At 44.1% G+C, this 27,081-nt stretch overlaps 1 protein-coding gene across 1 annotated transcript in view; it reads left to right on the plus strand.

Moving 5' to 3' along the window:
- Positions 1–5,252: 5,252 nt before the first annotated feature.
- The window catches only part of LOC311322285 (uncharacterized protein), a gene marked incomplete at its 3' end in the record, with an annotated part of 55,258 nt that continues 33,429 nt past the window's right edge, over positions 5,253–27,081 (plus strand). The window contains 6 exon segments of the mRNA XM_084454352.1: positions 5,253–6,810; positions 11,033–11,206; positions 12,458–12,631; positions 13,873–14,046; positions 14,872–15,045; positions 15,871–16,044. Coding sequence (XP_084310478.1) covers positions 5,369–6,810; positions 11,033–11,206; positions 12,458–12,631; positions 13,873–14,046; positions 14,872–15,045; positions 15,871–16,044 — 2,312 coding nt within the window. The 5' untranslated portion in view covers positions 5,253–5,368.

The following is a 27,081-nucleotide window of genomic DNA, read 5'->3' on the forward strand; positions in this document are numbered from 1 at the left end:
AAATGAAGTGTGACAGATCTAGGGTGCAACCAATCCCTTTCAGAGAAAGAGTATAGCAGCTAATGTCATAAACTACCAATGATGTAATACTGTAGCTACCAATATTGTAATAATTTTAGCATTTGTAACGTACTAAAATGATCAGATGTCACGTCAGTTACACTCTTACTGATAAATCTAATCTAATCTATCTATCTATCTATCTATCTATCTATCTATCTATCTATCTATCTATCTATCTATCTATCTATCTATCTATCTATCTATCTATCTATGTCTCTGTCTATCTGTCTGTGTCTCTGTCTATCTGTCTGTCAGTGTCTATCTCTATATCTTTCTATATACGGATCTATCTATATATCTGTCTATCTATTTACGGATCTATATCTGTCTACAGCATCTGTCTGTCTGTCTGTCTGTCTGTCTATCTGTATATCTGTCTATCTATCTATTTACGGATATATCTATCCATCCATTCCTCTATCCATCCATCCATCCATCCATCACTCTCTCTCTCTCTCTCTCTCTCTCTCTCTCTCTGTATGTCTCTAAATCTGTTTCTGTGTGACTCCTTGTGTCTCTCTCTCTCAGAGCTGTTCAGCTGACTATACACCAAACCTGACTTCTGAATCCTAGCCCCATCTCTAGCAGCGCGTGCACACACACACACACACACACACACACACACACACACACACACACACACACACACACACACACACACCACTAGATGGCGCTTGATAGAGATATTCATAAATCCTTTTCACATGAGTCCAAAACCCCACCAACACCCACTCACGTGTGTTTAGTCTTCAGTGGTAAAGGGAACACTCATCATTCAGTCTCATGTCTGCTGACTCTGCAGTAGACACGGGTATTTCTCAGCTCCAGCTCTGATCAGCAGTGATGTAAACACCAACCCCGGGTAGACACGCTGATTTACACCCCTTGTCCTGAGCGGTGATGACCTGCGTTGTTGTTGTATGTGTCCTTGTCCAGATGAGCAGCTTTTGCCTCCTGCTACTTTGTAGATTGCAAGTGACCGTTTTGTTCATTTAATCACGTGTGGGCTGATGTCATCATGTGTAGGCTTGTATGGGGTGAAGTTACTTTCATATGGGCGTCTTTTTCATGGTTCATATTGATTTACATTTTCACTCCAACAAACACAGCAGTTCCAGCTGATAATACTCTGGTGATGTCTCTGTGTCTTTGACAGGATCAAACAGCAGAGACCAGCCTCACCTGGACCCAGCTGTGTGTCCATGAAGAGTGACAGGTCTATGGATCTTCCTCTCACGTTCAGTGATGGAAAGAACCCTGATGAGAAAAGGTAAATATGAACCACTGATGTTATTTAATAAAGGTGACATGTTAGTTATTCACTAAAGTGAAGTTAACAGGAAGATTTACATCAAACTCTTGAGTCATGTTTATCATAAAAATGAAGTGTGACAGATCTAGGGTGCAACCAATCCCTTTCAGAGAAAGAGTATAGCAGCTAATGTCATAAACTACCAATGATGTAATACTGTAGCTACCAATATTGTAATAATTTTAGCATTTGTAACGTACTAAAATGATCAGATGTCACGTCAGTTACACTCTTACTGATAAATCTAATCTATCTATCTATCTATCTATCTATCTATCTATCTATCTATCTATCTATCTATGTCTCTGTCTATCTGTCTGTGTCTCTGTCTATCTGTCTGTCAGTGTCTATCTCTATATCTTTCTATATACGGATCTATCTATATATCTGTCTATCTATTTACGGATCTATATCTGTCTACAGCATCTGTCTGTCTGTCTGTCTGTCTGTCTGTCTGTCTGTCTGTCTGTCTGTCTGTCTGTCTGTCTGTCTGTCTGTCTATCTGTATATCTGTCTATCTATCTATTTACGGATATATCTATCCATCCATTCCTCTATCCATCCATCCATCCATCCATCCATCCATCCATCCATCCATCCATCCATCCATCCATCACTCTCTCTCTCTCTCTCTCTCTCTCTCTGTATGTCTCTAAATCTGTTTCTGTGTGACTCCTTGTGTCTCTCTCTCTCAGAGCTGTTCAGCTGACTATACACCAAACCTGACTTCTGAATCCTAGCCCCATCTCTAGCAGCGCGTGCACACACACACACACACACACACACACACACACACACACACACACACACACACACACACACACACACACACACACACACACACCACTAGATGGCCCTTGATAGAGATATTCATAAATCCTTTTTACATGAGTCCAAACCCCCACCAACACCCACTAACGTGTGTTTAGTCTTCAGTGGTGAAGGGAACACTCATCATTCAGTCTCATGTCTGCTGACTCTGCAGTAGACACGGGTATTTCTCAGCTCCAGCTCTGATCAGCAGTGATGTAAACACCAACCCCGGGTAGACACGCTGATTTACACCCCTTGTCCGGAGCGGTGATGACCTTCGTTGTTGTTGCATGTGTCCTTGTCCAGATGAGCAGCTTTTGCCTCCTGCTACTTTATAGATTGCAAGTGACCGTTTTGTTAATTTAATCACGTGTGGGCTGATGTCATCATGTGTAGGCTTGTATGGGGTGAAGTTACTTTCATATGGGCGTCTTTTTCATGGTTCATATTGATTTACATTTTCACTCCAACAAACACAGCAGTTCCAGCTGATAATACTCTGGTGATGTCTCTGTGTCTTTGACAGGATCAAACAGCAGAGACCAGCCTCACCTGGACCCAGCTGTGTGTCCATGAAGAGTGACAGGTCTATGGATCTTCCTCTCACGTTCAGTGATGGAAAGAACCCTGATGAGAAAAGGTAAATATGAACCACTGATGTTATTTAATAAAGGTGACATGTTAGTTATTCACTAAAGTGAAGTTAACAGGAAGATTTACATCAAACTCTTGAGTCATGTTTATCATAAAAATGAAGTGTGACAGATCTAGGGTGCAACCAATCCCTTTCAGAGAAAGAGTATAGCAGCTAATGTCATAAACTACCAATGATGTAATACTGTAGCTACCAATATTGTAATAATTTTAGCATTTGTAACGTACTAAAATGATCAGATGTCACGTCAGTTACACTCTTACTGATAAATCTAATCTATCTATCTATATCTATCTATCTATCTATCTATCTATCTATCTATCTATCTATCTATCTATCTATCTATCTATCTATCTATCTATCTATCTATCTATCTATCTATGTCTCTGTCTATCTGTCTGTCAGTGTCTATCTCTATATCTTTCTATATACGGATCTATCTATATATCTGTCTATCTATTTACGGATCTATATCTGTCTACAGCATCTGTCTGTCTGTCTGTCTGTCTGTCTGTCTGTCTGTCTATCTGTATATCTGTCTATCTATCTATTTACGGATATATCTATCCATCCATTCCTCTATCCATCCATCCATCCATCCATCCATCCATCACTCTCTCTCTCTCTCTCTCTCTGTATGTCTCTAAATCTGTTTCTGTGTGACTCCTTGTGTCTCTCTCTCTCAGAGCTGTTCAGCTGACTATACACCAAACCTGACTTCTGAATCCTAGTCCCATCTCTAGCAGCGCGTGCACACACACACACACACACACACACACACACACACCACTAGATGGCGCTTGATAGAGATATTCATAAATCCTTTTCACATGAGTCCAAAACCCCACCAACACCCACTCACGTGTGTTTAGTCTTCAGTGGTAAAGGGAACACTCATCATTCAGTCTCATGTCTGCTGACTCTGCAGTAGACACGGGTATTTCTCAGCTCCAGCTCTGATCAGCAGTGATGTAAACACCAACCCCGGGTAGACACGCTGATTTACACCCCTTGTCCTGAGCGGTGATGACCTGCGTTGTTGTTACATGTGTCCTTGTCCAGATGAGCAGCTTTTGCCTCCTGCTACTTTGTAGATTGCAAGTGACCGTTTTGTTCATTTAATTACGTGTGGGCTGATGTCATCATGTGTAGGCTTGTATGGGGTGAAGTTACTTTCATATGGGCGTCTTTTTCATGGTTCATATTGATTTACATTTCCACTCCAACAAACACAACAGTTCCAGCTGATAATACTCTGGTGATGTCTCTGTGTCTTTGACAGGATCAAACAGCAGAGACCAGCCTCACCTGGACCCAGCTGTGTGTCCATGAAGAGTGACTGGTCTATGGGTCTTCCTCCCACGTTCAGTGATGGAAAGACCCTCAATGAGAAAAGGTGAATATGAACCACTGATGTTATTTAACAAAGGTGACATGTTAGAGCTATTCTGTTAAATGAAGTAAACATTAAGATTTACATCATAACATGTTCATCACAAAAGGATCTATCAATCCTTTTCAGAGTACTGGAGTATAGCAGCTAATAATGTCATAAACTACCAATGATGTAATACTGTAGCAAACAATACTGTAATAATTGTAGCTTTTTTATCATACTAAAAACTATCAATTAGTTACTTCAGTAACACTCTTACCGGTTAATCTAATCTACAGTATCTATTTTATCTATACTGTATCTATCTATCTAATCTAATCTACTGTATCTATCTATCCTTCTCCCTCTCTTTCTTCTCTTTCTCTGTCTCTCTGTATGTCTCAAACTATCTCTGTGACTCCTTGTGTTTCTCTCTCTCTCTCTCTCGTCTCTCTCTCTCGTCTCTCTCTCTCTCTCTCTCTCTCTCTCTCTCTCTCTCTCTCTCTCTTCTCTCTCTCAAAGCTCCCTGTCTCATAAAGCCACTTTGAAGAAGAGGTTTGAACATGTGATTGAAGGAATCATAAAAACAGGGAATGCAACCCTCCTCAACAGCATCTACACTGAGCTCTACATCACAGAGGGACAGAGTCAAGGGGTTAATAATGAACATGAGGTTTGGCAACTTGAGAGAGCATCCAGGAAACAAATCACCAGTGACACACCCATCAACTACAATGACATCTCCAAACCCCTGCCTGGTCAAGAGAGACCCATCACACCCCTGCCTGGTCAAGAGAGACCCATCAAACCCCTGCCTGGTCAAGAGAGACCCATCAAACCCCTGCCTGGTAAAGAGAGACCCATCAAACCCCTGCCTGGTCAAGAGAGACTCATCAAATCCCTGCCTGGTCAAGAGAGACCCATCACACCCCTGCCTGGTCAAGAGAGACCCATCACACCCCTGCCTGGTCAAGAGAGAACCATCAAACCCTTGCCTGGTCAAGAGAGACCCATCACACCCCTGCCTGGTCAAGAGAGACCCATCAGAACTGTGCTGACTGTGGGCGTCCCTGGTATTGGAAAAACCGTCTGTGTGCAGAAGTCAATCTTAGATTGGGCTGAAGGAAAGGCAAATCAAGATGTGGATGTCATGTTTGTGCTTCCTTTCCGGGAGCTGAATTTGATTAGAAATGTCCGGTACAGTTTACTCCAACTGCTGAATGTTTTCCACCCAGAACTACACATGGAAGATGCAGAGCAACTTGCTGTCTCTAAAGCCACGTTCATCTTTGATGGTCTGGATGAGAGCAGACTGCCCCTAGACTTCAGAAAGAACCAGACCTGCTGTCATGTCACAGAGTCAACCTCAGTGGATGTGCTGCTGACCAACCTCATCCAGGGGAGTCTGCTCCCCTCTGCTCTCCTCTGGATAACCTCCCGACCTGCAGCAGCCAATCAGATCCCTTCTGAGTGTGTTGACCGGGTGACAGAGGTACGAGGGTTCAATGACGCACAGAAGGAGGAGTACTTCATGAAGAGAATCAGTGATGAGAACCTGGCCAGAAGAATCATCTCACACATCAAGACATCAAGGAGCCTCTACATCATGTGCCACATACCAGTCTTCTCTTGGATTTCTTCCACAGTCCTTGAGCACATGCTGAGTACAGAGAAGCAGGGAGAGATGCCCAAGACCTTGACTGAGATGTACACACACTTCCTGCTCATTCAGACGAAGCTGAAGAATCAGAAGTATCGAGGGAAAAACGAGTCCAACCAAAAGCTCTTGAGGGCCGACAGGAAAGTTCTCCTGAAGCTGGCAAAGCTGGCATTTGACCATCTGGAGAAGGGCAACCTCATGTTCTATGAAGAAGACCTGAAAGAGTGTGGCCTCGATGTCCAAGAGGCAGCAGTGTTCTCAGGGGTTTGCACAGCAATCTTCAAAGAAGAGTCAGTGCTTTTTCAGAGGGCAGTCTACTGCTTTGTGCATCTGAGCATTCAGGAGTTTTTCTCAGCTGTCTACATTTACCATTGTTACGCAACCAAGAACATGGAGGCACTGGAGCCCTTCCTTGATGCTGATCCGTGGAGGAGGAGGAGGAGGAGGAGGAGGAGTGAGAAGCCGTCTCTGAATGAGCTGCTGAGGGGGGCGGTACACAAAGCTTTGCAGAGTGAGAACGGACACCTGGACCTTTTTGTCCGCTTCCTCCACGGCCTCTCTCTGGAGTCCAATCAGAGACTCTTACGAGGCCAGCTGCCTCAGATTGAGAGGAGTCCAGAGAGCATCCAGGAAACAAGCAGATTCCTCAAGAACAGGGGGGATGAGGAGGAGAACATCTCCCCAGAGAGGTGCATCAATCTCTTCCAATGCTTGATGGAGATGAATGACCATTCAGTTCAGCAGGACATCCAAGCTTACATGCAGAAGAAGACATCAACCCAATCCCTGAGTCCAATACAGTGCTCAGCGCTGGCCTACATGCTGCAGATGTCAGAGGGGGTTCTGGATGAGCTTGACCTGAACAAATACAACACATCACAGGAGGGGCGGAGGAGACTGATCCCAGCTGTGCAGGTCTGCAGAAAGGCTATGTAAGTATTCATCTTTCTATACAATTTGATCAATCTATTTAACCTTGTCTGTCCCATTGACCCAGAGGTATCTTCTGGAAGGGAGCCCTCCAAACAAAACATGATATAAAACTATAAACACAAAAATACAATTATAGATACAAAATACAATAATACAAAAAATCTAATACAAATTAATATAAAATACAGTATACAGAATGCACAGTGCTGAGTAAGGTGCTAAACACTTAATGAAAGCAATGATCAGAAAAGATCTGTCCTTTGAATTGGTCCCTGATCTGTCCTTTGAATTGTCCTAATGGACAAAGCTGTCTAATGGACAATTCAAAGCTGCCCTCCTTGTCTCTGTATGTGCAGTCTAACCAGAAATGTGTTACAATTCCCTGTTACTAAAACCCCTTACCCCTTACTAAAACAGTTCCCTGTGTTACTAAAACCCCTTACCCCTTACTAAAACAGTTCCCTGTGTTACTAAACCCCTTACCCCTTACTAAAACAGTTCCCTGTGTTACTAAAACCCCTTACCCCTTACTAAAACAGTTCCCTGTTTTACTAAACCCCCTTACCCCTTACTAAAACAGTTCCCTGTTACTAAACCCCTTACCCCTTACTAAAACAGTTCCCTGTGTTACTAAAACCCCTTACCCCTTACTAAAACAGTTCCCTGTGTTACTAAAACCCCTTACTAAAACAGTTCCCTGTGTTACTAAAACCCCTTACTAAAACAGTTCCCTGTGTTACTAAAACCCCTTACCCCTTACTAAAACAGTTCCCTGTGTTACTAAACCCTCTTACCCCTTACTAAAACAGTTTCCTGTGTTACTAAAACCCCTTACCCCTTACTAAAACAGTTCCCTGTGTTACTAAAACCCCTTACCCCTTACTAAAACAGTTCCCTGTGTTACTAAAACCCCTTACACCTTACTAAAACAGTTCCCTGTGTTACTAAACCCCCTTACCCCTTACTAAAACAGTTCCCTGTGTTACTTAAACCCCTTACCCCTTACTAAAACAGTTCCCTGTGTTACTTAAACCCCTTACCCCTTACTAAAACAGTTCCCTGTGTTACTAAAACCCCTTACCCCTTACTAAAACAGTTCCCTGTGTTACTAAAACCTCTTAACCCTTACTAAAACAGTTCCCTGTGTTACTAAAACCCCTTACCCCTTACTAAAACAGTTCCCTGTGTTACTAAACCTCTTACCCCTTACTAAAACAGTTCCCTGTTACTAAAATCCCTTACCCCTTACTAAAACAGTTCCCTGAGTTACTAAAACCCCTTACCCCTTACTAAAACAGTTCCCTGTGTTACTAAACCCTCTTACCCCTTACTAAAACAGTTCCCTGTTACTAAAACCCCATTGAAATGATCTCATCTTCACTACTTTGTCCCTCATCCATCTACAATATTTACTACTATTCTGAATTTATGACTGACTGAATAAGCCACAATTAAGTTACAAACACAATTTAATATACATATAAAGAGTACTTGCCTATGCTCTACAGCATGATATTTTAGGCAGAGTACTTTTCTCGCCGTCGGCTAGAAATATTGATGTATGCTTCACGCAACTCCTTAACTCTTCATGTCATATAGGAATGCTGTCATATAGGAATGCTATCATATAGGAATGCTATCATGCTATCATATAGGAATGCTATCATATAGGAATGCTGTCATATAGGAATGCTGTCATATAGGAATGCTATCAGATAGGAATGTTTTCATATAGGAATGCTGTCATATAGGAATGCTATCAGATAGGAATGCTATCATATAGGAATGCTATCATATAGGAATGCTGTCATGCTATCATATAGGAATGCTGTCATATAGGAATGTTATCATATAGGAATGCTGTCATGCTATCATATAGGAATGCTATCATATAGGAATGCTATCATATAGGAATGCTGTCATGCTATCATATAGGAATGCTATCATGCTATCATATAGGAATGCTATCATGCTATCATATAGGAATGCTGTCATATAGGAATGCTTTCATATAGGAATGCTATCGGTCAGTGTGTCATTAATGCCGTCCACCAGGAGAGCTGGAAAACACGTCTAGCCCGCTGACAACAGATTAAAGTTAAAGTCCCACTGATTGTCACACACCTGAGTGTGTGAAATTTGTTCTCCGCATTTGATCCATCTCCCGGGAGAGCAGTGAGCAGCAGCGGTGCCGCGCTCGGGAATCATTTGGTGATCTAACCCCCCAATTCCAACCCTTGATGCTGAGTGCCAAGCAGGGAGGCAATGTGTCCCATTTTTAGTCTTAGGTATGACCCGGCCGGGGATTGAACCCACAACCTCCCAGTCTCTGGGAGGACACTCTACCACTAGAATGAATGAATTCACTGAATGCCTCGCCCCGCTCTGTCAGGCCCACAGTTATTTACCTTTAGTCAGAGGAGGGAGGAAAGAACAAATATATAGAAGTATCAGACTCAAAATATATCCCAGCTACTGATGAGCCCCACACAATGCTCATTTAAGTTCTGTTATCATCCAAGGTTTTTTGGTTGAGTTGCCTACACAGCTTGAATGTTTACTCCCTGTCTAAAGCAGCGCTTATCTTGTTAGCTGACACTATGTGGACTTCACCGTGTCAGCATCTGGGAGAGCTGTGTGGTAGTTTCTCAGTGCTCTCGTGTTCTCCCGTGCTCTGGGAGAGCTGTGTGGTAGTTTCTCAGTGCTCTCGTGTTCTCCCGTGCTCTGGGAGAGCTGTGTGGTAGTTTCTCAGTGCTCTCGTGTTCTCCCGTGCTCTGGGAGAGCTGGGTGGTAGTTTCTCAGTGCTCTCGTGTTCTCCCGTGCTCTGGGAGAGCTGGGTGGTAGTTTCTCAGTGCTCTCGTGTTCTCCCGTGCTCTGGGAGAGCTGTGTGGTAGTTTCTCAGTGCTCTCGTGTTCTCCCGTGCTCTGGGAGAGCTGTGTGGTAGTTTCTCAGTGCTCTCGTGTTCTCCCGTGCTCTGGGAGAGCTGTGTGGTAGTTTCTCAGTGCTCTCGTGTTCTCCCGTGCTCTGCTGCTCTGTTGTTGCGTGTGATCACGCGTGCACCTCGCTCTGCACGAATGCTCTTTACTGAGCTCTGTGTGTCTCCCCTATATGTTATGTGTAATGAGTTTTATTCAGTGAGGCATTCTTATGCCCATCTATTCTCTGATCTTCTAAAATAGATTTTTGGTCTTTAACTGGTCAGAACCAGCTGGAGCTGACCCCCCTATAACTTTTAAAAACTGCTACCTCAGCGCTTGGCATGTTTCCACCTCCTCACATTGCACCATACATACATCCAGTGAGGAGTAACACGTTAGAAAGTACCCGTGCGCAATGCATCAACAATCCCTCGCCTACACGGCTGGCAGCTCTGTCTATGGCTCTGACAACGGGAGCTCTCTGCCATGGAAACACCGACACTATTTCTCCCTCCTCAAGATCAAGGACTAAATACTGGTCAAGTGTAATCTATGTATAGAGGCCCATAAGGTGTGAACCTGAATCAGTTATTCTGAAAGCACAAATGCCATGGAAACTGGTATTTTTCCTACCCTCATTCCTCGTTATTATTCTGGAAAAGGTGCAAATGCAGTCACCTCTGTCGTGGTGCAGCAAACTAGCCCAAACTAGCCTACTCCTGATTTCTCTAAATCGTATGCTACCAACGGACACATCACCTAGAAGCAGCGTCAGTTATCGATTCATATCATTGTGGATGGCCACAAGTTAAAAATGCCCTTTTTTGCAACATAGGACTTTAATTTCACTATTAATTTCATTTAGGCTCCTACACATGATTGAAAAGTGATCAGTAGTGACTATATTCTGTATTGGTCCATGTAGCCTACAGCATGCAGCGGGCTGAGAGCTGACTGTTCTATCATCCTCTAGGCCTGTACATCAACAGTGAGCTTAAAACCTGTAATTTTAGCTATGTTTTCATTTCCCCCATATCAAAATATAACATGCTGTAAACTGTAGGCTATCAAATTAAAAGTTTGAGAAGCTTCTCCTCTTGAGGTTGGCGTATTGGTTTGAAGGCTAGGAATGTTGTAGGTCGCTGGCCAGAGATGAGGTAGCCTACGAGTTATTGAAAGCTGGGTACCCTTTATTAAGCCTATATGATGTGGATATTAATGTGTATATTATACAAATCATATCATTAAGATTAACATGTCATTAAGGAACAAAAAGTCATACATGTTTACTTTGTAATTTCAGACTCTCTGGATATGTCCTCAACAAAGCCTCATATGAAGTGGTGGCCTCAGCTCTAAGCTCAAACCCCTCCCACCTGAGAGAGTTAGACCTGAGTAACAATGGCCTGCAGGATTCAGGAGTGAAGCTGCTCTCTGCTGGACTGGGGAGTCCACACTGCAAACTGGAGAAACTGAGGTCTGTATCCCTGAGCATATTCACATGTTAAATGATGGGATTTAAATGTCTAAGTAATTGTACATCTCTGTCCTTGAAGAGGGATATTTTGAGCATCAACATTCAGGTTGAGAAATTATCTTTGGACTACAGTACATACAGTAGAGTTGACAAAATAGGGAATATCATCTCAAAGCTTACATACAGACATATACAGACTGTAGGTGGTGGGTGGGTCCTTTATTGAAGGAACAAAGACACAATCAAGATGAAATACAAATGTAAATTGGGTACAAAATATACACAAAATCCCAATACACAAGAGTGCAAATAAACAAAGTGTATAAAAGTTTATTCCTTAGCATGCCTAGATGTGTAAAACATGCCCAGGTGTACATGATGAAGTATCAAGTAGTAAGAAGGCTATAGCATGTTGGTAAATGTACATGTCCTGTCCAAAGAGCCTTAGCACCCTCCAAGCTGACTCAGGTCCATAGTGTCCATCCAATCAGGACGCTGATTGGATGCTGAGTATTCATTAGAGCATGGGTTCCCAAACTCCATCAATGTGGTTCTCCCCTCTGAACACAGTGACACACCCACGCCCCCCCAACCCCCCAAATTTCTCCATTTTGCAAGGCAGCGTCAGCTAGCCCATAACGTTACACAGCTAAGTTAGCTCGGTGGCACCTGCTGCTAGTTAACGTTATGACGTTTTCACACAATATATTCATGCCTACAGGGGGAGGCTCTCTCTGCACTATCCACACATTTAGTATAATATTATAGTATCTCTCACATTATTTATTTCAATCTTCTGACCTTTAAAATCCCGTTTCATTCATAAAAACCATAGACATTTAAAAAATGAATAACATGTTTTTCCTTCTTTTTTTTCTAACCATCCCTCCGCGCCTCCCCTGACTTTCTTTGGGGCCCCCTGGGGGAGGCCCGCCTCACAGTTTGGGAATGCCTGCATAAGAGGAATTAAAAACCTGCTCATGACTAAAACATATTAGATGCAGCAGCACTCTCGCTCCTAGCTCCAGAATGAGTCAGTCTGTTTATAATTCAGTCTGAGAGAGGAAGACAATATAGCTGTCATTCCTCCTTTTCACCACTAGTGTAGCAGTGTTTGTCAGAAGGCTGAAGTGAAGAGTGAAGTTACGCCTTTAGTCAGAAAAAATGTTTTGCCTGCCAATGCAAACACGCTTTGTCAATACACTGATTACTGGTGAAAATGTTTGCTAATACTTGTCCTTGTCTCCTCAGGCTGAGTGGATGCAGATTAACAGAGACGTGCTGTTCTCTGCTGGCCTCATCTCTCAGCTCAAACTCCTCCCACCTGAGAGAGTTAGACCTGAGTAACAATGACCTGCAGGATTCAGGAGTGAAGCGGCTCTCTGCTGGACTGGGGAGTCCACACTGCAAACTGGAGAAACTGAGGTCTGTACCCCTGAGCATATTCACATGTTAAATGATGGGATTTAAATGTCTACATCTCTGTCCTTGAAGAGGGATGTTTTGAGCATCAACATTCAACTTGAGAAATTATCTTTGGACTACAGTACAAACAGTAGAGTTGACAAAATAGGGACTATCATCTCAAAGCATACATACAGACATATACAGACTGTAGGTGGTGGGTGGGTCCTTTATTGAAGGAACAAAGACACAATCAAGACTAAATACAAATGTAAATTGGGTACAAAATATACACAAAATCCCAATACACAAGAGTGCAAATAAACAAAGTGTATAAAAGTTGACTCCTTAGCATGCCTAGATGTGTAAAACATGCCCAGGTGTACATGATGAAGTATCAAGTAGTAAGAAGGCTATAGCATGTTGGTAAATGTACATGTCCTGTCCAAAGAGCCTTAGCACCCTCCAAGCTGACTCAGGTCCATAGTGTCCATCCAATCAGGACGCTGATTGGATGCTGAGTATTCATTAGAGCATGGGTTCCCAAACTCCATCAATGTGGTTCTCCCCTCTGAAAACAGTGACACACCCACGCCCCCCCAACCCCCCAAATTTCTCCATTTTGCAAGGCAGCGTCAGCTAGCCCATAACGTTACACAGCTAAGTTAGCTCGGTGGCACCTGCTGCTAGTTAACGTTATGACGTTTTCACACAATATATTCATGCCTACAGGGGGAGGCTCTCTCTGCACTATCCACACATTTAGTATAATATTATAGTATCTCTCACATTATTTATTTCAATCTTCTGACCTTTAAAATCCCGTTTCATTCATAAAAACCATAGACATTTAAAAAATGAATAACATGTTTTTCCTTCTTTTTTTTCTAACCATCCCTCCGCGCCTCCCCTGACTTTCTTTGGGGCCCCCTGGGGGAGGCCCGCCTCACAGTTTGGGAATGCCTGCATTAGAGGAATTAAAAACCTGCTCATGACTAAAACATATTAGATGCAGCAGCACTCTCTCTCCTAGCTCCAGAATGAGTCACTCTGTTTATAATTCAGTCTGAGAGAGGAAGACAATATAGCTGTCATTCCTCCTTTTCACCACTAGTGTAGCAGTGTTTGTCAGAAGGCTGAAGTGAAGAGTGAAGTTACGCCTTTAGTCAGAAAAAATGTTTTGCCTGCCAATGAAAACACGCTTTGTCAATACACTGATTACTGGTGAAAATGTTTGCTAATACTTGTCCTTGTCTCCTCAGCCTGAGTGGATGCAGATTAACAGGGACATGCTGTTCTCTGCTGGCCTCATCTCTCAGCTCAAACTCCTCCCACCTGAGAGAGTTAGACCTGAGTAACAATGACCTGCAGGATTCAGGAGTGAAGCTGCTCTCTGCTGGACTGGGGAGTCCACACTGCAAACTGGAGAAACTGAGGTCTGTACCCCTGAGCATATTCACATGTTAAATGATGGGATTTAAATGTCTAAGTAATTGAACATCTCTGTCCTTGAAGAGGGATGTTTTGAGCATCAACATTCAACTTGAGAAATTATCTTTGGACTACAGTACATACAGTAGAGTTGACAAAATAGGGACTATCATCTCAAAGCATACATACAGACATATACAGACTGTAGGTGGTGGGTGGGTCCTTTATTGAAGGAACAAAGACACAATCAAGACTAAATACAAATGTAAATTGGGTACAAAATATACACAAAATCCCAATACACAAGAGTGCAAATAAACAAAGTGTATAAAAGTTGACTCCTTAGCATGCCTAGATGTGTAAAACATGCCCAGGTGTACATGATGAAGTATCAAGTAGTAACTAGGCTATAGCATGTTGGTAAATGTACATGTCCTGTCCAAAGAGCCTCAGCACCCTCCAAGCTGACTCAGGTCCATAGTGTCCAGCCAATCAGGAAAGGCCTTACATACATTTCTATGGATGCTGAGTATTCATTAGAGGAATTAAAAACCTGCTCATGACTAAAACATATTAGATGCAGCAGCACTCTCTCTCCTAGCTCCAGAGTGAGTCAGTCTGTTTATAATTCAGTCTGAGAGAGCAAGACAATATAGCTGTCATTCCTCCTTTTCACCACTAGTGTAGCAGTGTTTGTCAGAAGGCTGAAGTGAAGAGTGAAGTTACGCCTTTAGTCAGAAAAAAAATTTTGCCTGCCAATGAAAACACGCTTTGTCAATACACTGATTACTGGTGAAAATGTTTGCTAATACTTGTCCTTGTCTCCTCAGCCTGAGTGGATGCAGATTAACAGGGACATGCTGTTCTCTGCTGGCCTCATCGCTCAGCTATAACTCCTCCCACCTGAGAGAGTTAGACCTGAGTAACAATGACCTGCAGGATTCAGGAGTGAAGCGGCTCTCTGCTGGACTGGGGCGTCCACACTGCAAACTGGAGAAACTGAGGTCTGTATCCCTGAGCATATTCAAATGTTAAATGATGGGATTTAAATGTCTAAGTAATTGTACATCTCTGTCCTTGAAGAGGGATGTTTTGAGCCTCAACATTCAACTTGAGAAATTATCTTTGGACTACAGTACATACAGTAGAGTTGACAAAATAGGGACTATCATCTCAAAGCATACATACAGACATATACAGACTGTAGGTGGTGGGTGGGTCCTTTATTGAAGGAACAAAGACACAATCAAGATGAAATACAAATGTAAATTGGGTACAAAATATACACAAAATCCCAATACACAAGAGTGCAAATAAACAAGGTGTATAAAAGTTGACTCCTTAGCATGCCTAGATGTGTAAAACATGCCCAGGTGTACATGATGAAGTATCAAGTAGTAACTAGGCTATAGCATGTTGGTAAATGTACATGTCCTGTCCAAAGAGCCTTAGCACCCTCCAAGCTGACTCAGGTCCATAGTGTCCAGCCAATCAGGAAAGGCCTTACATACATTTCTATGGATGCTGAGTATTCATTAGAGGATTTAAAAACCTGCTCATGACTTAAACATATTAGATGCAGCAGCACTCTCTCTCCTAGCTCCAGAATGAGTCAGTCTGTTTATAATTCAGTCTGAGAGAGGAAGACAATATAGCTGTCATTCCTCCTTTTCACCACTAGTGTAGCAGTGTTTGTCAGAAGGCTGAAGTGAAGAGTGAAGTTACGCCTTTAGTCAGAAAAAATGTTTTGCCTGCCAATGAAAACACGCTTTGTCAATACACTGATTACTGGTGAAAATGTTTGCTAATACTTGTCCTTGTCTCCTCAGCCTGAGTGGATGCAGATTAACAGGGACATGCTGTTCTCTGCTGGCCTCATCTCTCAGCTCAAACTCCTCCCACCTGAGAGAGTTAGACCTGAGTAACAATGACCTGCAGGATTCAGGAGTGAAGCTGCTCTCTGCTGGACTGGGGAGTCCACACTGCAAACTGGAGAAACTGAGGTCTGTACCCCTGAGCATATTCACATGTTAAATGATGGGATTTAAATGTCTAAGTAATTGAACATCTCTGTCCTTGAAGAGGGATGTTTTGAGCATCAACATTCAACGTGAGAAATTATCTTTGGACTACAGTACATACAGTAGAGTTGACAAAATAGGGACTATCATCTCAAAGCTTACATACAGACATATACAGACTGTAGGTGGTGGGTGGGTCCTTTATTGAAGGAACAAAGACACAATCAAGACTAAATTCAAATGTAAATTGGGTACAAAATATACACAAAATCCCAATACACAAGAGTGCGAATAAACAAAGTGTATAAAAGTTGACTCCTTAGCATGCCTAGATGTGTAAAACATGCCCAGGTGTACATGATGAAGTATCAAGTAGTAAGAAGGCTATAGCATGTTGGTAAATGTACATGTCCTGTCCAAAGAGCCTTAGCACCCTCCAAGCTGACTCAGGTCCATAGTGTCCATCCAATCAGGACGCTGATTGGTTGCTGAGTATTCATTAGAGCATTGGTTCCCAAACTCCATCAATGTGGGCCTCCCCTCTGAAAACAGTGACACACCCACGCCCCCCCAACCCCCCAAATTTCTCCATTTTGCAAGGCAGCGTCAGCTAGCCCATAACGTTACACAGCTAAGTTAGCTCGGTGGCACCTGCTGCTAGTTAACGTTATGACGTTTTCGCACAATATATTCATGCCTACGGGGGGAGGCTCTCTCTGCACTATCCACACATTTAGTATAATATTATAGTATCTCTCACATTATTTATTTCAATATTCTGACCTTTAAAATCCCGTTTCATTCATAAAAACCATAGACATTTAACAAATGAATAACATGTTTTCCTTCTTTTTTTTCTAACCATCCCTCCGCGCCTCCCCTGACTTTCTTTGGGGCCCCCTGGGGGAGGTGACGTGGGGGACGCCTTCGGTTCTGTTACAATCTTCAAATGGTCTTTGTTCAGTAAGCTGAGGTCGAATCAAACAGGCACTGGTAACTGGATTAAATGCAACAGGCTTTATTTGTTTGTACAATCAGTAACAGACAATTAAAACCGGTAAGCTCTCGAGAGATAATACACACGACTGATGTTTGACTGGGTCTTATATACCTTATCTGATGAGCAGTTTTGAGAACACCTGCTTTCTCACGCTATGTTGTTTCTTAGCCTGACCCGTTATCTGGTGTATAGCACCTGGCTCTTATGCTTTGTAGTTTCTTGGCCTCTTGGCTCGTTAACTGATACCGTTTCAACGTTCCTTTTGGGCCACAGCTGGTTTCCCACGGGAGCCACTGCTCTCGCCCCTCCCTTACAGAACAAACCTCGTGATAGCTGCTTTTCTGGCCTACTGTCTCGTCATGAAATGCTGCTTCTGGCCTAAACTGACTCTAAGAATAGACACATATCATATAATCTGGATTAGAACAAAGGGTCAAGCTTAATTAGGCAAATTAATACACGACATTTCCCCCCTTTGTGACTATAGAGTCACAGATCAATATTCATACAACAGAATGATTCAAAAAACATAATAACAAAGTTAAGTATAAGAGTTACCAAACTAGAGGCCAGATAAAACTTCATTCACAATGATTTATATAGTCTAAAAACAATCACATAGTAATAGTATTGGCCTCAAAATATCAAAGATACAAACTAATATGATATAGCTTACTTTTAGATGCTCATCAGTTACTTTGTAGGCAAAAAATGGTTTATTCTAGCACGCCTTCTGGCCACACTTAATGCCATTAGGCAGATTAATGATCCTCCATTGCCCAAAAACAATCACTCCTTACCATCAAGCGTTTCACTGACGGAGCCGCGCGGGTTTGATTCCTAAGAACCCACCATTGCCCGGAAACCCCAGACAGCTACGGCAACCTTTCAGCGAGAAGCCTCATAAACCACAAAGTAACTGAAGTTACAGTGCTTACATTGTAACCTCCAGTGTGAATACAAGATTAAACAGTGTAATACCAAACAGCCTTAACGGCAATCACAGTACGCTCTTAATGCATGTCATGTATTATAGTAGGCACAACATCATTGGCAGTGTTTTACTTAATGATTGACAAACTTATTGTAAACAACTTAAAAAACATTGTGCACTAAAAATGACTCATGTGTGGTGGTGGAACTGCCACGCTATAATACACATTGAATACTGAAGTGGGGTGTAGTGAGGTTACATGAATATAGTCCCACAATTACCCATTACTGGGTGATGCTCTTCAGATTGGGCCGATTTTGCCCTTCAGCCGACCATCTCTCGTCTGGATGACCCGCTTGATTGACTGGACGTCCCCCTTGATTGACTGAACGTCCCCCTTCATTGACTGAAAGCCCCCCATGATTGACTCGACCCCCTTCACCGAGGTGATGAGCTCTTTGAGGACTTCAATCACTCTGTAAGTCTCTCTGGCTGGCTGCGCTCGATAATTTTGACGTGCCTTCCCTCGGCCACGCATATAACGCACCTTTTTCTTGCCTGCTTCACCAGGGATCCTCCTAGTGAACTCGACGAACCTGGATTTTGGCAACTCGGCCAAGGCCTCTCTGACTTCCCAGGTGTCGGGAAAGTCATCCATATCCACTTCCCCTTCTGACATAAGTGCTGTGTGCACCCCATACTCAGATTCGTCATCTGTGTCAGAGTGGTGTGGAGTTGTGGGAACTGGTGAAGTGACGGGGCTTGTGGGGGTCCAGATGGGAGAGGGAGGGGTCTGAGTTGGCGCTGGGGTCTCAGATGGCGCTGGGGTCTCAGATGGCGCTGGGGTCTTCCTGAAGTCCCCCCCCCCTCTTCCCTGCAGTGCAGTGTAGTTACGAGCTCTCTGTTGAGTTGAACCGCTCCCAGCGGTCGGGACCTCCTTAGTCAGCAGTTGGTACAGGATGGACTCCGTCTCTCTTTGGCCCAGACGGGACGGGTAAGGGGCCATCCTTGATGGACCTGGTGCAGATCTCGGGCTGGTTGAACCGGTGCCACCAGCGCTCCATGTGGTTCTCCCTGTAACGGTGTAGGAATGCCTACCATACACTGCTTCTATCTGGACTGGGGGCGTTACACCAGGACCGACAGGTGCTGGTGTGTGTGGCAGGAATTCTCCCTGAACTGGGGAAAACTGACCCGTAGAACCCTGAGCTCGGGCTTGGTAATAGCTATTCTGACTCATGTCTGGCAGATATTGGCCTATACTAGGAAATGTGGGGATTGGCCAGAACTGCGGATCTTCCTGGGGAGCAAAGCTAGATGTAGAAGTGGGGTATTCTATTTTGCGCACTGGCGGCAGGTTGTGGTAGACAGCCGGTGTTAAGGATACAGTTTGGGGCCTGATCGGACTGATATCTATCTTGGGTGCTGGTAGGGGTTGGGTCTGCATGGCCTGGGACTGGACCGGCTGGCCAAAGGGCTGCTGGGGTAAGCCAACGTTGTCCCTCCAGTAGTTGCCCTGGTCCATGATTTTCTATCAAACAATTACTCAGAGATTACTCAGAGTTAGATTTGCAGTCATTGGTCATACACAGATATATCCATCATTCTGACCCATTAATCTAAGCCCACCATTGGTCGAGCTCTTCCATATTGGAATACAAATGGTCACATTCTTGTGGTTGGACTATAGCATCGTCTGATTGTAAGATTGACATTTGATCTATTTGGCTTTCTTCCTCCAACCTAGCTCTGCGCTGTTGGACCTGTACCATAAATTGACCAATGGTTATTTTTGATACCTGTTTAAACGCTAGGCTAGCAACAGGCACTACGCAACATGCTGTTATTAATATAATCAAAAGGATACAGGCTACCACTATCCCTACACCCCTCAAGACCTTGCTCCATGACAGATTTTTAAGCCAATCCCACCATTGTTCAGTTTTGGTGTTCCAGTTAGAATTAATCACATGTTCATCACGTAGTAGTTTGAGTTTGGACAAAGCCGTTGTAAGGTTCCCTCCTTCTCCAGTGTGCATAGGTATTACTGAACAGCATTCTTCACCTATTTGTTGGCATACTCCCTGATCTTCGGCTAGGAGTGTTTCAATTACAAACCTATTTTGCAGAGCCATAAGAGATACAGCATGCAGTTGTTCTCTCACACCCTCAAGCGCGCGTATGGTGTAATTAATAAACCTCTGTTGGTTGTACCACATGTAATTGATCCACCTACTGTTACGAGCGAGGTACTGCGCGTTAATTATTTGTCCATAAAACGGTACTGACCCTGCGATTTGCCCTGAAATTATCCAGGACTCGCTTATGGCTTTATGGTCATCGGGCGCACCAAACGGTTCTTGATTCCATGCTATGTAAACCTTATCATCTGTTTTCCATTTTTGGCCAATGTCTCTCTTTTTCCTCTCCCCTGATAATGTTGATGGGGCTTAAACAGTTATTTTCCCTGTTAGCATTGTGGGTGCACAGATCCCTTCCCAGCTGTTTGGAAGGTGAGTGCGAATTTGCTCATCTTTTTCACATATCCAAAACATGTCCCCTATTGGGACGGTTCCCCCAGAATAATCTGGAATTGCGTATTGTGAGATTTGCGTCTCCTCTAGCTGATAGATAACCTTTTTCCCATTTACTACTAGTTGTTGACATTGGAAATTTGCCTTCTTTGTGGTATTACATAGTTTGAGGTACTCTGTTTTGTTTCCGTTTCCACTTTTGCCGCTTGGGTACCATGTTATGTTTCTACACTGCACTAGACCCTTTCGGTCGGTTAGTTTTGGAGTTGTACGTGTGACCGTTTGTCGCAGCTTTTCTCCTCTCACTATACAGAAAGGAAATACTAGGTCCGGTGGAATTCTCACTACCGGAGGTAGAGGGTATTCTTCTTTTGACGCGGCGGATATATTTAATCTAACCGGACATACTTGTGTATCTTGGCTCCAACCGACGGTCTTTTGATTGTGGCGTCCTGCCAAAAACATGGCACATGGTGCAAAGCAATGTTCAATTTTTGGACATTCTCCTATTTGACTTCCTGGAATTGGTCTTAAACTAGGCAACCTTTTAGCATTATAGCATGCCACACATGTTTCATTACTCACTTGTCTGGCAGAGAAGTTTAGCCACTGGTAGAACATATTTGAGCCCCATTGTGTTGTTTTCACCCTGTTGATGGTGACAGCCCTACCCCCTGACACATCCCTTCTCTGCCTGTAAGTCCCAGTAAGCTTGACTACTCTCTTAGCTTTTGCCAGCATCATGATTCTCCCATTGAGTGTGTCCTCACAGTGCGCTGGCAGGCGGCAGATGACCGTAATGGTTATTGACCCTGTTGTGGGGCATTTGTCTCCTACTGCCCAACTATAGATTCTGGTTTTCTCTGAGGTTACAGTCAGTGCCAGATGTCTTGGGACAACTTTCGTGTATGTCAGATTTGTCTTTTTCCCCATGACAATTTTCCCTTGATCTGCAGCCAATACCCCTGTGGCCAGAGCACATCTTGCCAATGTCTCTTTTTCTTCCTTGGTGTATGTGTGGTTTAGGAATCTGTCAGGCATGGGTTTTTTGGTGGATTCCTGGGATGGCCTGCTGCTCTGAGGTGGGTCAACATAGTGCATTCTGTATGCCAGTATCATCAAGCATATTGCTGATATTAACATAAAGAGGCTACCCCCCAATACCCACAGGTCAACCTCATCCTGCTTTCCCTTTCTCATCCCCTGCCTGTTCTGTTTCTTCCCTGGCCTAGGTTTCGACATTATTTTTAACTCTATTTTAAGTGTCTGTCGTTCATCGTCTTTCTGGTCCACTGCTAGTGGATCGACTGCTGGTGGCGCTGTTGGTTGAAGTGCTTCCAGTTGAAGCGCTCCCATTTTCTCCTCGTCCGGCCAGTCTTTGAGATCGCCTGACTCCCTGAGGGGAGGCATCGCCTCCCCCGTCCCGGTGTTGTTCATGCTCCTGCGGGGCGGTGTCACCTGCCCCTTTCAACCCCGGAACTGTTGCTCTTCTTCTAAAGGCTTCCTGTGTCCTTTCAGGATCTTCTGCTCTGCAGCAATGATTTAGGTGGAACCAAAACTTCTTACCGTCAACTTTTACGGCTGTTCTGGTGGCTAGTCGGACTTTGAATGGTCCGTCTCGTCTGGGCTCGTTCCACTTTCTTTTGAACACCTTCACGTATACCCAGTCTCCTGGAGAGATTTTCTGCAGTTCCTCAGCGATCTCCGCCTCTCTCTCCTCTGTGGCTCCTTTCACCTGTTGGAATACAGCTTTATGGATTTGAGTTAGCTGCTGTAGGTAGCTTTTCAGCTCCCTTTCCAATTTTTCAAGAGAGGGCCCATCGATGGGGCCCCTCGTGTGCGGCACTGGCATGGGTCGACCCGTTAGCATTTCATGCGGGGTTAAGTGTGTTATTCGGTTAGTACTTGATCTCATACTCATTAGTGCTATTGGTAAAGCTTGCAACCAGTTCAGCTGGCTGTCTTGCATAATTTTTGCTATCTTTGCTTTCAGCGTGCCATTCGCACGTTCTACACTACCTTGGCTCTGTGGGTGATATACGCACCCATATCTCTGCCTGATTCCCAGCATCCTGAAAGCTATTCTGGCTATATCTGCCACAAAGGCTGAACCGTTGTCTGAACTTAATGTGTCCGGGATGCCAAACCTGGGGAATACTTCTTTACACAAAAATTTTGCCACCGATCGTGCATCTTCTCCAGCTGTTGGAACTGCTTCTATCCACCTACTAAATCTGCAAACTACTACAAGAATGTATCTCATTTTCTGTATTCGCATCGTCATGTCTACGTAATCAATCATTAAGTGCCGAAAAGGTCCATCCGGAACTGGAATATGTGCTATTGGGGCTGTAAAAGTTTTTCTAACATTTAATCTTGCACAGACGTCACATTGTGCTAAAGTTCTGTCTACCGTGGCCGCTAAATACGGTGACCACCAGTTCTCTTGTAGACATTTAATCACTTCCCCCCTTGCGCAATGGCTAATGCCATGCGCATTTCTAATAGCAAACCCAAGTAACGAGATAGGCAGCACAAAATGTCCCTGATAACTGCGCCATAGTCCTTGTAGAGGACCAGGTGAGGCTTTGTATGAAGCCCCTCTTTTGGCCCATATAGATTTCTCCTGAGGAGAAGCCCTACCTTGTGCTAATATAAGAGACGGAATGGTTACAAGTGGTTCTATGTCTTCCGCCAAGATTACAGGCCCCATCGTGATACCACTACCTGTTGCGGCTTGCCTGGCTGCTTCATCAGCCTTGTTATTGCCAATAGCAATGATTGAATTTGTTTTTTGATGTGCTGGGCATTTAACAATAGCTAACGCGGTGGGTAAAAGCATGGCTTCTAACAACTGTGAAATGGCATCTCCGTGAATGATGGGAGTACCGTCAGCTCTTTGAAAACCTCTCTGTTTCCATATGTTGCCGTAAATATGACAGACTCCGTACGCATAGGCTGAGTCCGTATATACGTTTAATCTCTTACCAGCAGCTAGTTTACATGCGACAGTCAGTGCCTTAATCTCTGCCAGTTGTGCAGAACATGGTTGTGCTATGTGTAAGCTCTGAATGTCTCTGAATGATTCACCATCATCTTCTAATTGAACCACACCATAACCGGCGTGATTTCCAGTAGCATCACGGAAACATGAACCATCTACAAACAAAGTAAGATCAGCTGGGATCGGTGTGTTATGTAAATCATCTCGGGCACGCATAAACGTGTTTGTTGCTAAAATGCAGTCATGTGGCGTACCATCTGTCGGCAGTACCATTCTGGTGGCCGGATTCACTGTACTACATCGCTGAATTGTCAGTTCTGGTGCAGAAAGTATTACCTCATAACCGGTGCGTCTGGCATGTGTCAGTACGAATCGTTGGCTAGTGAGTAAAGCATGTAGCTGGTGGGAGGTGTATAAAATCACTGGATGTCCCATAGTAACAGAGGAAGCTTTCTGAAACGCAAACGAGGCTACCGCTAACCCTTGATAACATGGAGGTAATCCGGCCTCAACATTATCTAATTTAGTACTATAGTATGCTATGGGCTGCTTCCCTATCGGGGTGTCCTGCATTAACACGGCATTAGCATATCCTGCTCTTTCAGCTACATACAAATGAAAAGGTTTAGAGTAAACTGGGTTTCCCAAGGCTGGTGCAGACTGCAGGTCACCTTTTAGGGCCATGAACGCCCCTTCAGCTTCTTCTGTCCACTGTAACTGACTTTTTTGGTCCTGTTGACCAGCAGCACGTATAAGAGCACGAAGTGGAGCTGTTTTAAATGCATAATCACAAATCCAGGGTCGACTGTATCCAGCCATCCCCAGAAAAGACAACAGGTGCCCTACTGTCTGTGGTTTGGGAGTTTTTATTATGGCCTCTATCTGAGATTTAGCTATGTGTCTCTTGTCACCACACAATTGTCTTCCTAGATACTCTACACTAGGCTGACAAAACTGTAACTTATCCTTACTAACTTTATGCCCTCCTTCAGCTAGTCGTGTCAGTATTGTTATAGAGTCCCTTTCACACTGCTCTTTAGTATCACTGCAGATCAGTAGATCATCTACATACTGTAATAGTGTACTTGATACATGCAGATCCTGTAAGTCTTGTGCTAACACTCTGTTAAACGCTGATGGGGAATCTGCGAATCCTTGAGGAAGTCGCGTATAGGTGAACTGCGAATTTCGATACGTAAATGCGAATAAATGTTGCGAATCTTTTTGTATTGGGACACTGAAAATGCAGAACATAAGTCTATGACTGTGTACACTTTTGTGTTCGGTGGGATGTTTGATAATAGTGTGTGCGGGTCAGGGACAACGGGTATGGGAACCTCCACAACTGAGTTGACAGCTCGCAAATCATGCACCAATCGGTAATCATTTGAATGTGGCTTCTTTATTGGAAAGATAGGTGTATTACAGGCGCTTCTTGTTTTTATTAGTACGCCTGCATTCACCAGACCTTCTATTATAGGGCCTATACCCTCCGTGGCATGTTGTTTAAGAGGATATTGTCTTTGGTATGGCAAACGTGCTCCCTCTTTTACCTTGATTAGTATGGGTTGTGCAGATTTTACTAATCCTACGTCTGTTTTGTGTTTGGACCATAAACATTGGGGCACCTGGGCCAAAAGACCCTCCTGTTCTATAGTTAACATCTGATGCACGGGCGCCTTAACTGTAACGAGAACTAGTTCTGCTGTCCCTACGTCATATATTTTTGAAGATATTCTTAAATACTGTGCATCTGGGGATACATGGATATACTTGTTGCCGGTTTTCTCCCACTCCGGTATCTGCATGGCTGTTCTAACCATAGGGCCTAGCTCATGGGACTGATATCCCTCAGATACCATTAATGTGACGTGTGGGGTGGAGTTATTCACCTGAAACCATTCTTGTAATTCTGGTGGGAGTGTAACTCCTGCTGCTGCCCCCTGGGGTCCTATATAAATGTCATTGCTAATTAGTGAATACTGCTGTTTGTTAGTCATTTCCTGAAAACACCTATCATAGTCAAACTCTGCAGGAGTTAGTTCAGTGAGATATTGAAGTGTACAGTGCAGGGGCAGTTCTGGGCTTTTAGCTTGCCCTACCTTGGTGCGTATCCACGGTTCCCATTCTATCCACCGCTGTTTCAGTGCTGATTCCTGTGGGGTAAGCTTTACCCAATAAACTACTGGGTGTTTGTCTTTGTGTATGATTACGCGACCCTGTACAATTCTACCGGGCCTGTATTTGTAATCATGATCTGTTGTCAAAGTCATCATTTCGCTTGAGTCTTTCGGACCTCCCACCCAGGGCGCAGTCCCGGGCTAGACCCCGTTCCGTCCGAGGCCCCAAGCCAGGCTCTCCTGGAATGAGAGCTCAGCCTTCTGCTTCCCGGTGTCTTCTTTTCAAAGCCCACCGATCACAGAAGCACTACTCGCCTACTAACGCATTCGCTTTTGGCTTGTAGTGGCCTGACTGTACATTGAGCCGAGCGCGGCGGCCATCTCGTGGTCTTACTGCCATCTGCGACCCGACCGGCCGGTGACCCAGTCGATAGCGATCCCAGACACCGTAGTGGTTACCAGCCACCCAGTTAGGAACCGACGGTCTGATCCTAATTCCACTTGGCTATGAATATTAGAACTTTGACCGTTTTCACCAGCCTTGCCTATTCACAGAGGTCTTCTATCTCGCCCCTCTGCTAGGTGTGGACTGTCATCCACGTACCACACAGTGCCAACCCCTTAACGGCGACACAGTGCTGACTAGACGGTACCAGAGCAGTATGTTAATTCATACTTCATCAGACACGGGGGCCTTCAGTCTTCTCCCCAGCACTATACCACGATTTAGCGTGCCCTTGGGACCTTGCGGTTCCGCTCCCGTCTGTTTCACGCTAGGTCCAGGGGTGCCCAATCCCCCTCCCTAGCGTGAGTGGTTCTTCGGGGAAGGTAATACTTAGTCCATCTTCTGCACATGTGATGTTTGCCCCTAGAGGGCACAAAATGTCTCTTCCTAACAGATTGACGGCTGATTGAGCAGCATATAGTATGGGTGCCATAACTTCTTTATCGGCTATGAGCATCGTGATTGGCTTGGTGAGGGGTACAACTTGTGTCTTCCCAGAGAAACCTACTGTTCTTATTGATGAGCTAGAAAGGGGCAATTTACATCCGTCACTTCCAATACACGAATATGTTGCCCCTGTATCTACCATGAATGTGTGGTGTTTACCAAGTATTGTTACTGGTATATTGGGCTCGTCATGCGGTTTTAACGAGATAATTGGTGTCATGGTGTTCCCCTCCGGTTTCTCTAGGCACCCCTAATCCCAGTCTGCCGCAGGGCCTAACCATGGATTTGCTGGGCAGTTTCTTCTGAAATGGCCCATTTCCCCACACTGCCAGCATTCTCTTGACGGTCTTTGGGGTTCTTCTGCCATATTTGGTGTTGACTGCGGGCGTCTGGTTTGTTGTTGACGCTGTTCACCTTGTTGCTCTTCTGCCTGTGGATTTTGCTGTTGTCTTTGGGGTGCATAGTTTCGTTGGCC

The sequence above is a fragment of the Borostomias antarcticus genome (assembly GCF_949987555.1).
Source record: "Borostomias antarcticus genome assembly, chromosome: 20".
In the NCBI taxonomy this organism is placed as follows: Eukaryota; Metazoa; Chordata; class Actinopteri; order Stomiiformes; family Stomiidae; genus Borostomias; species Borostomias antarcticus.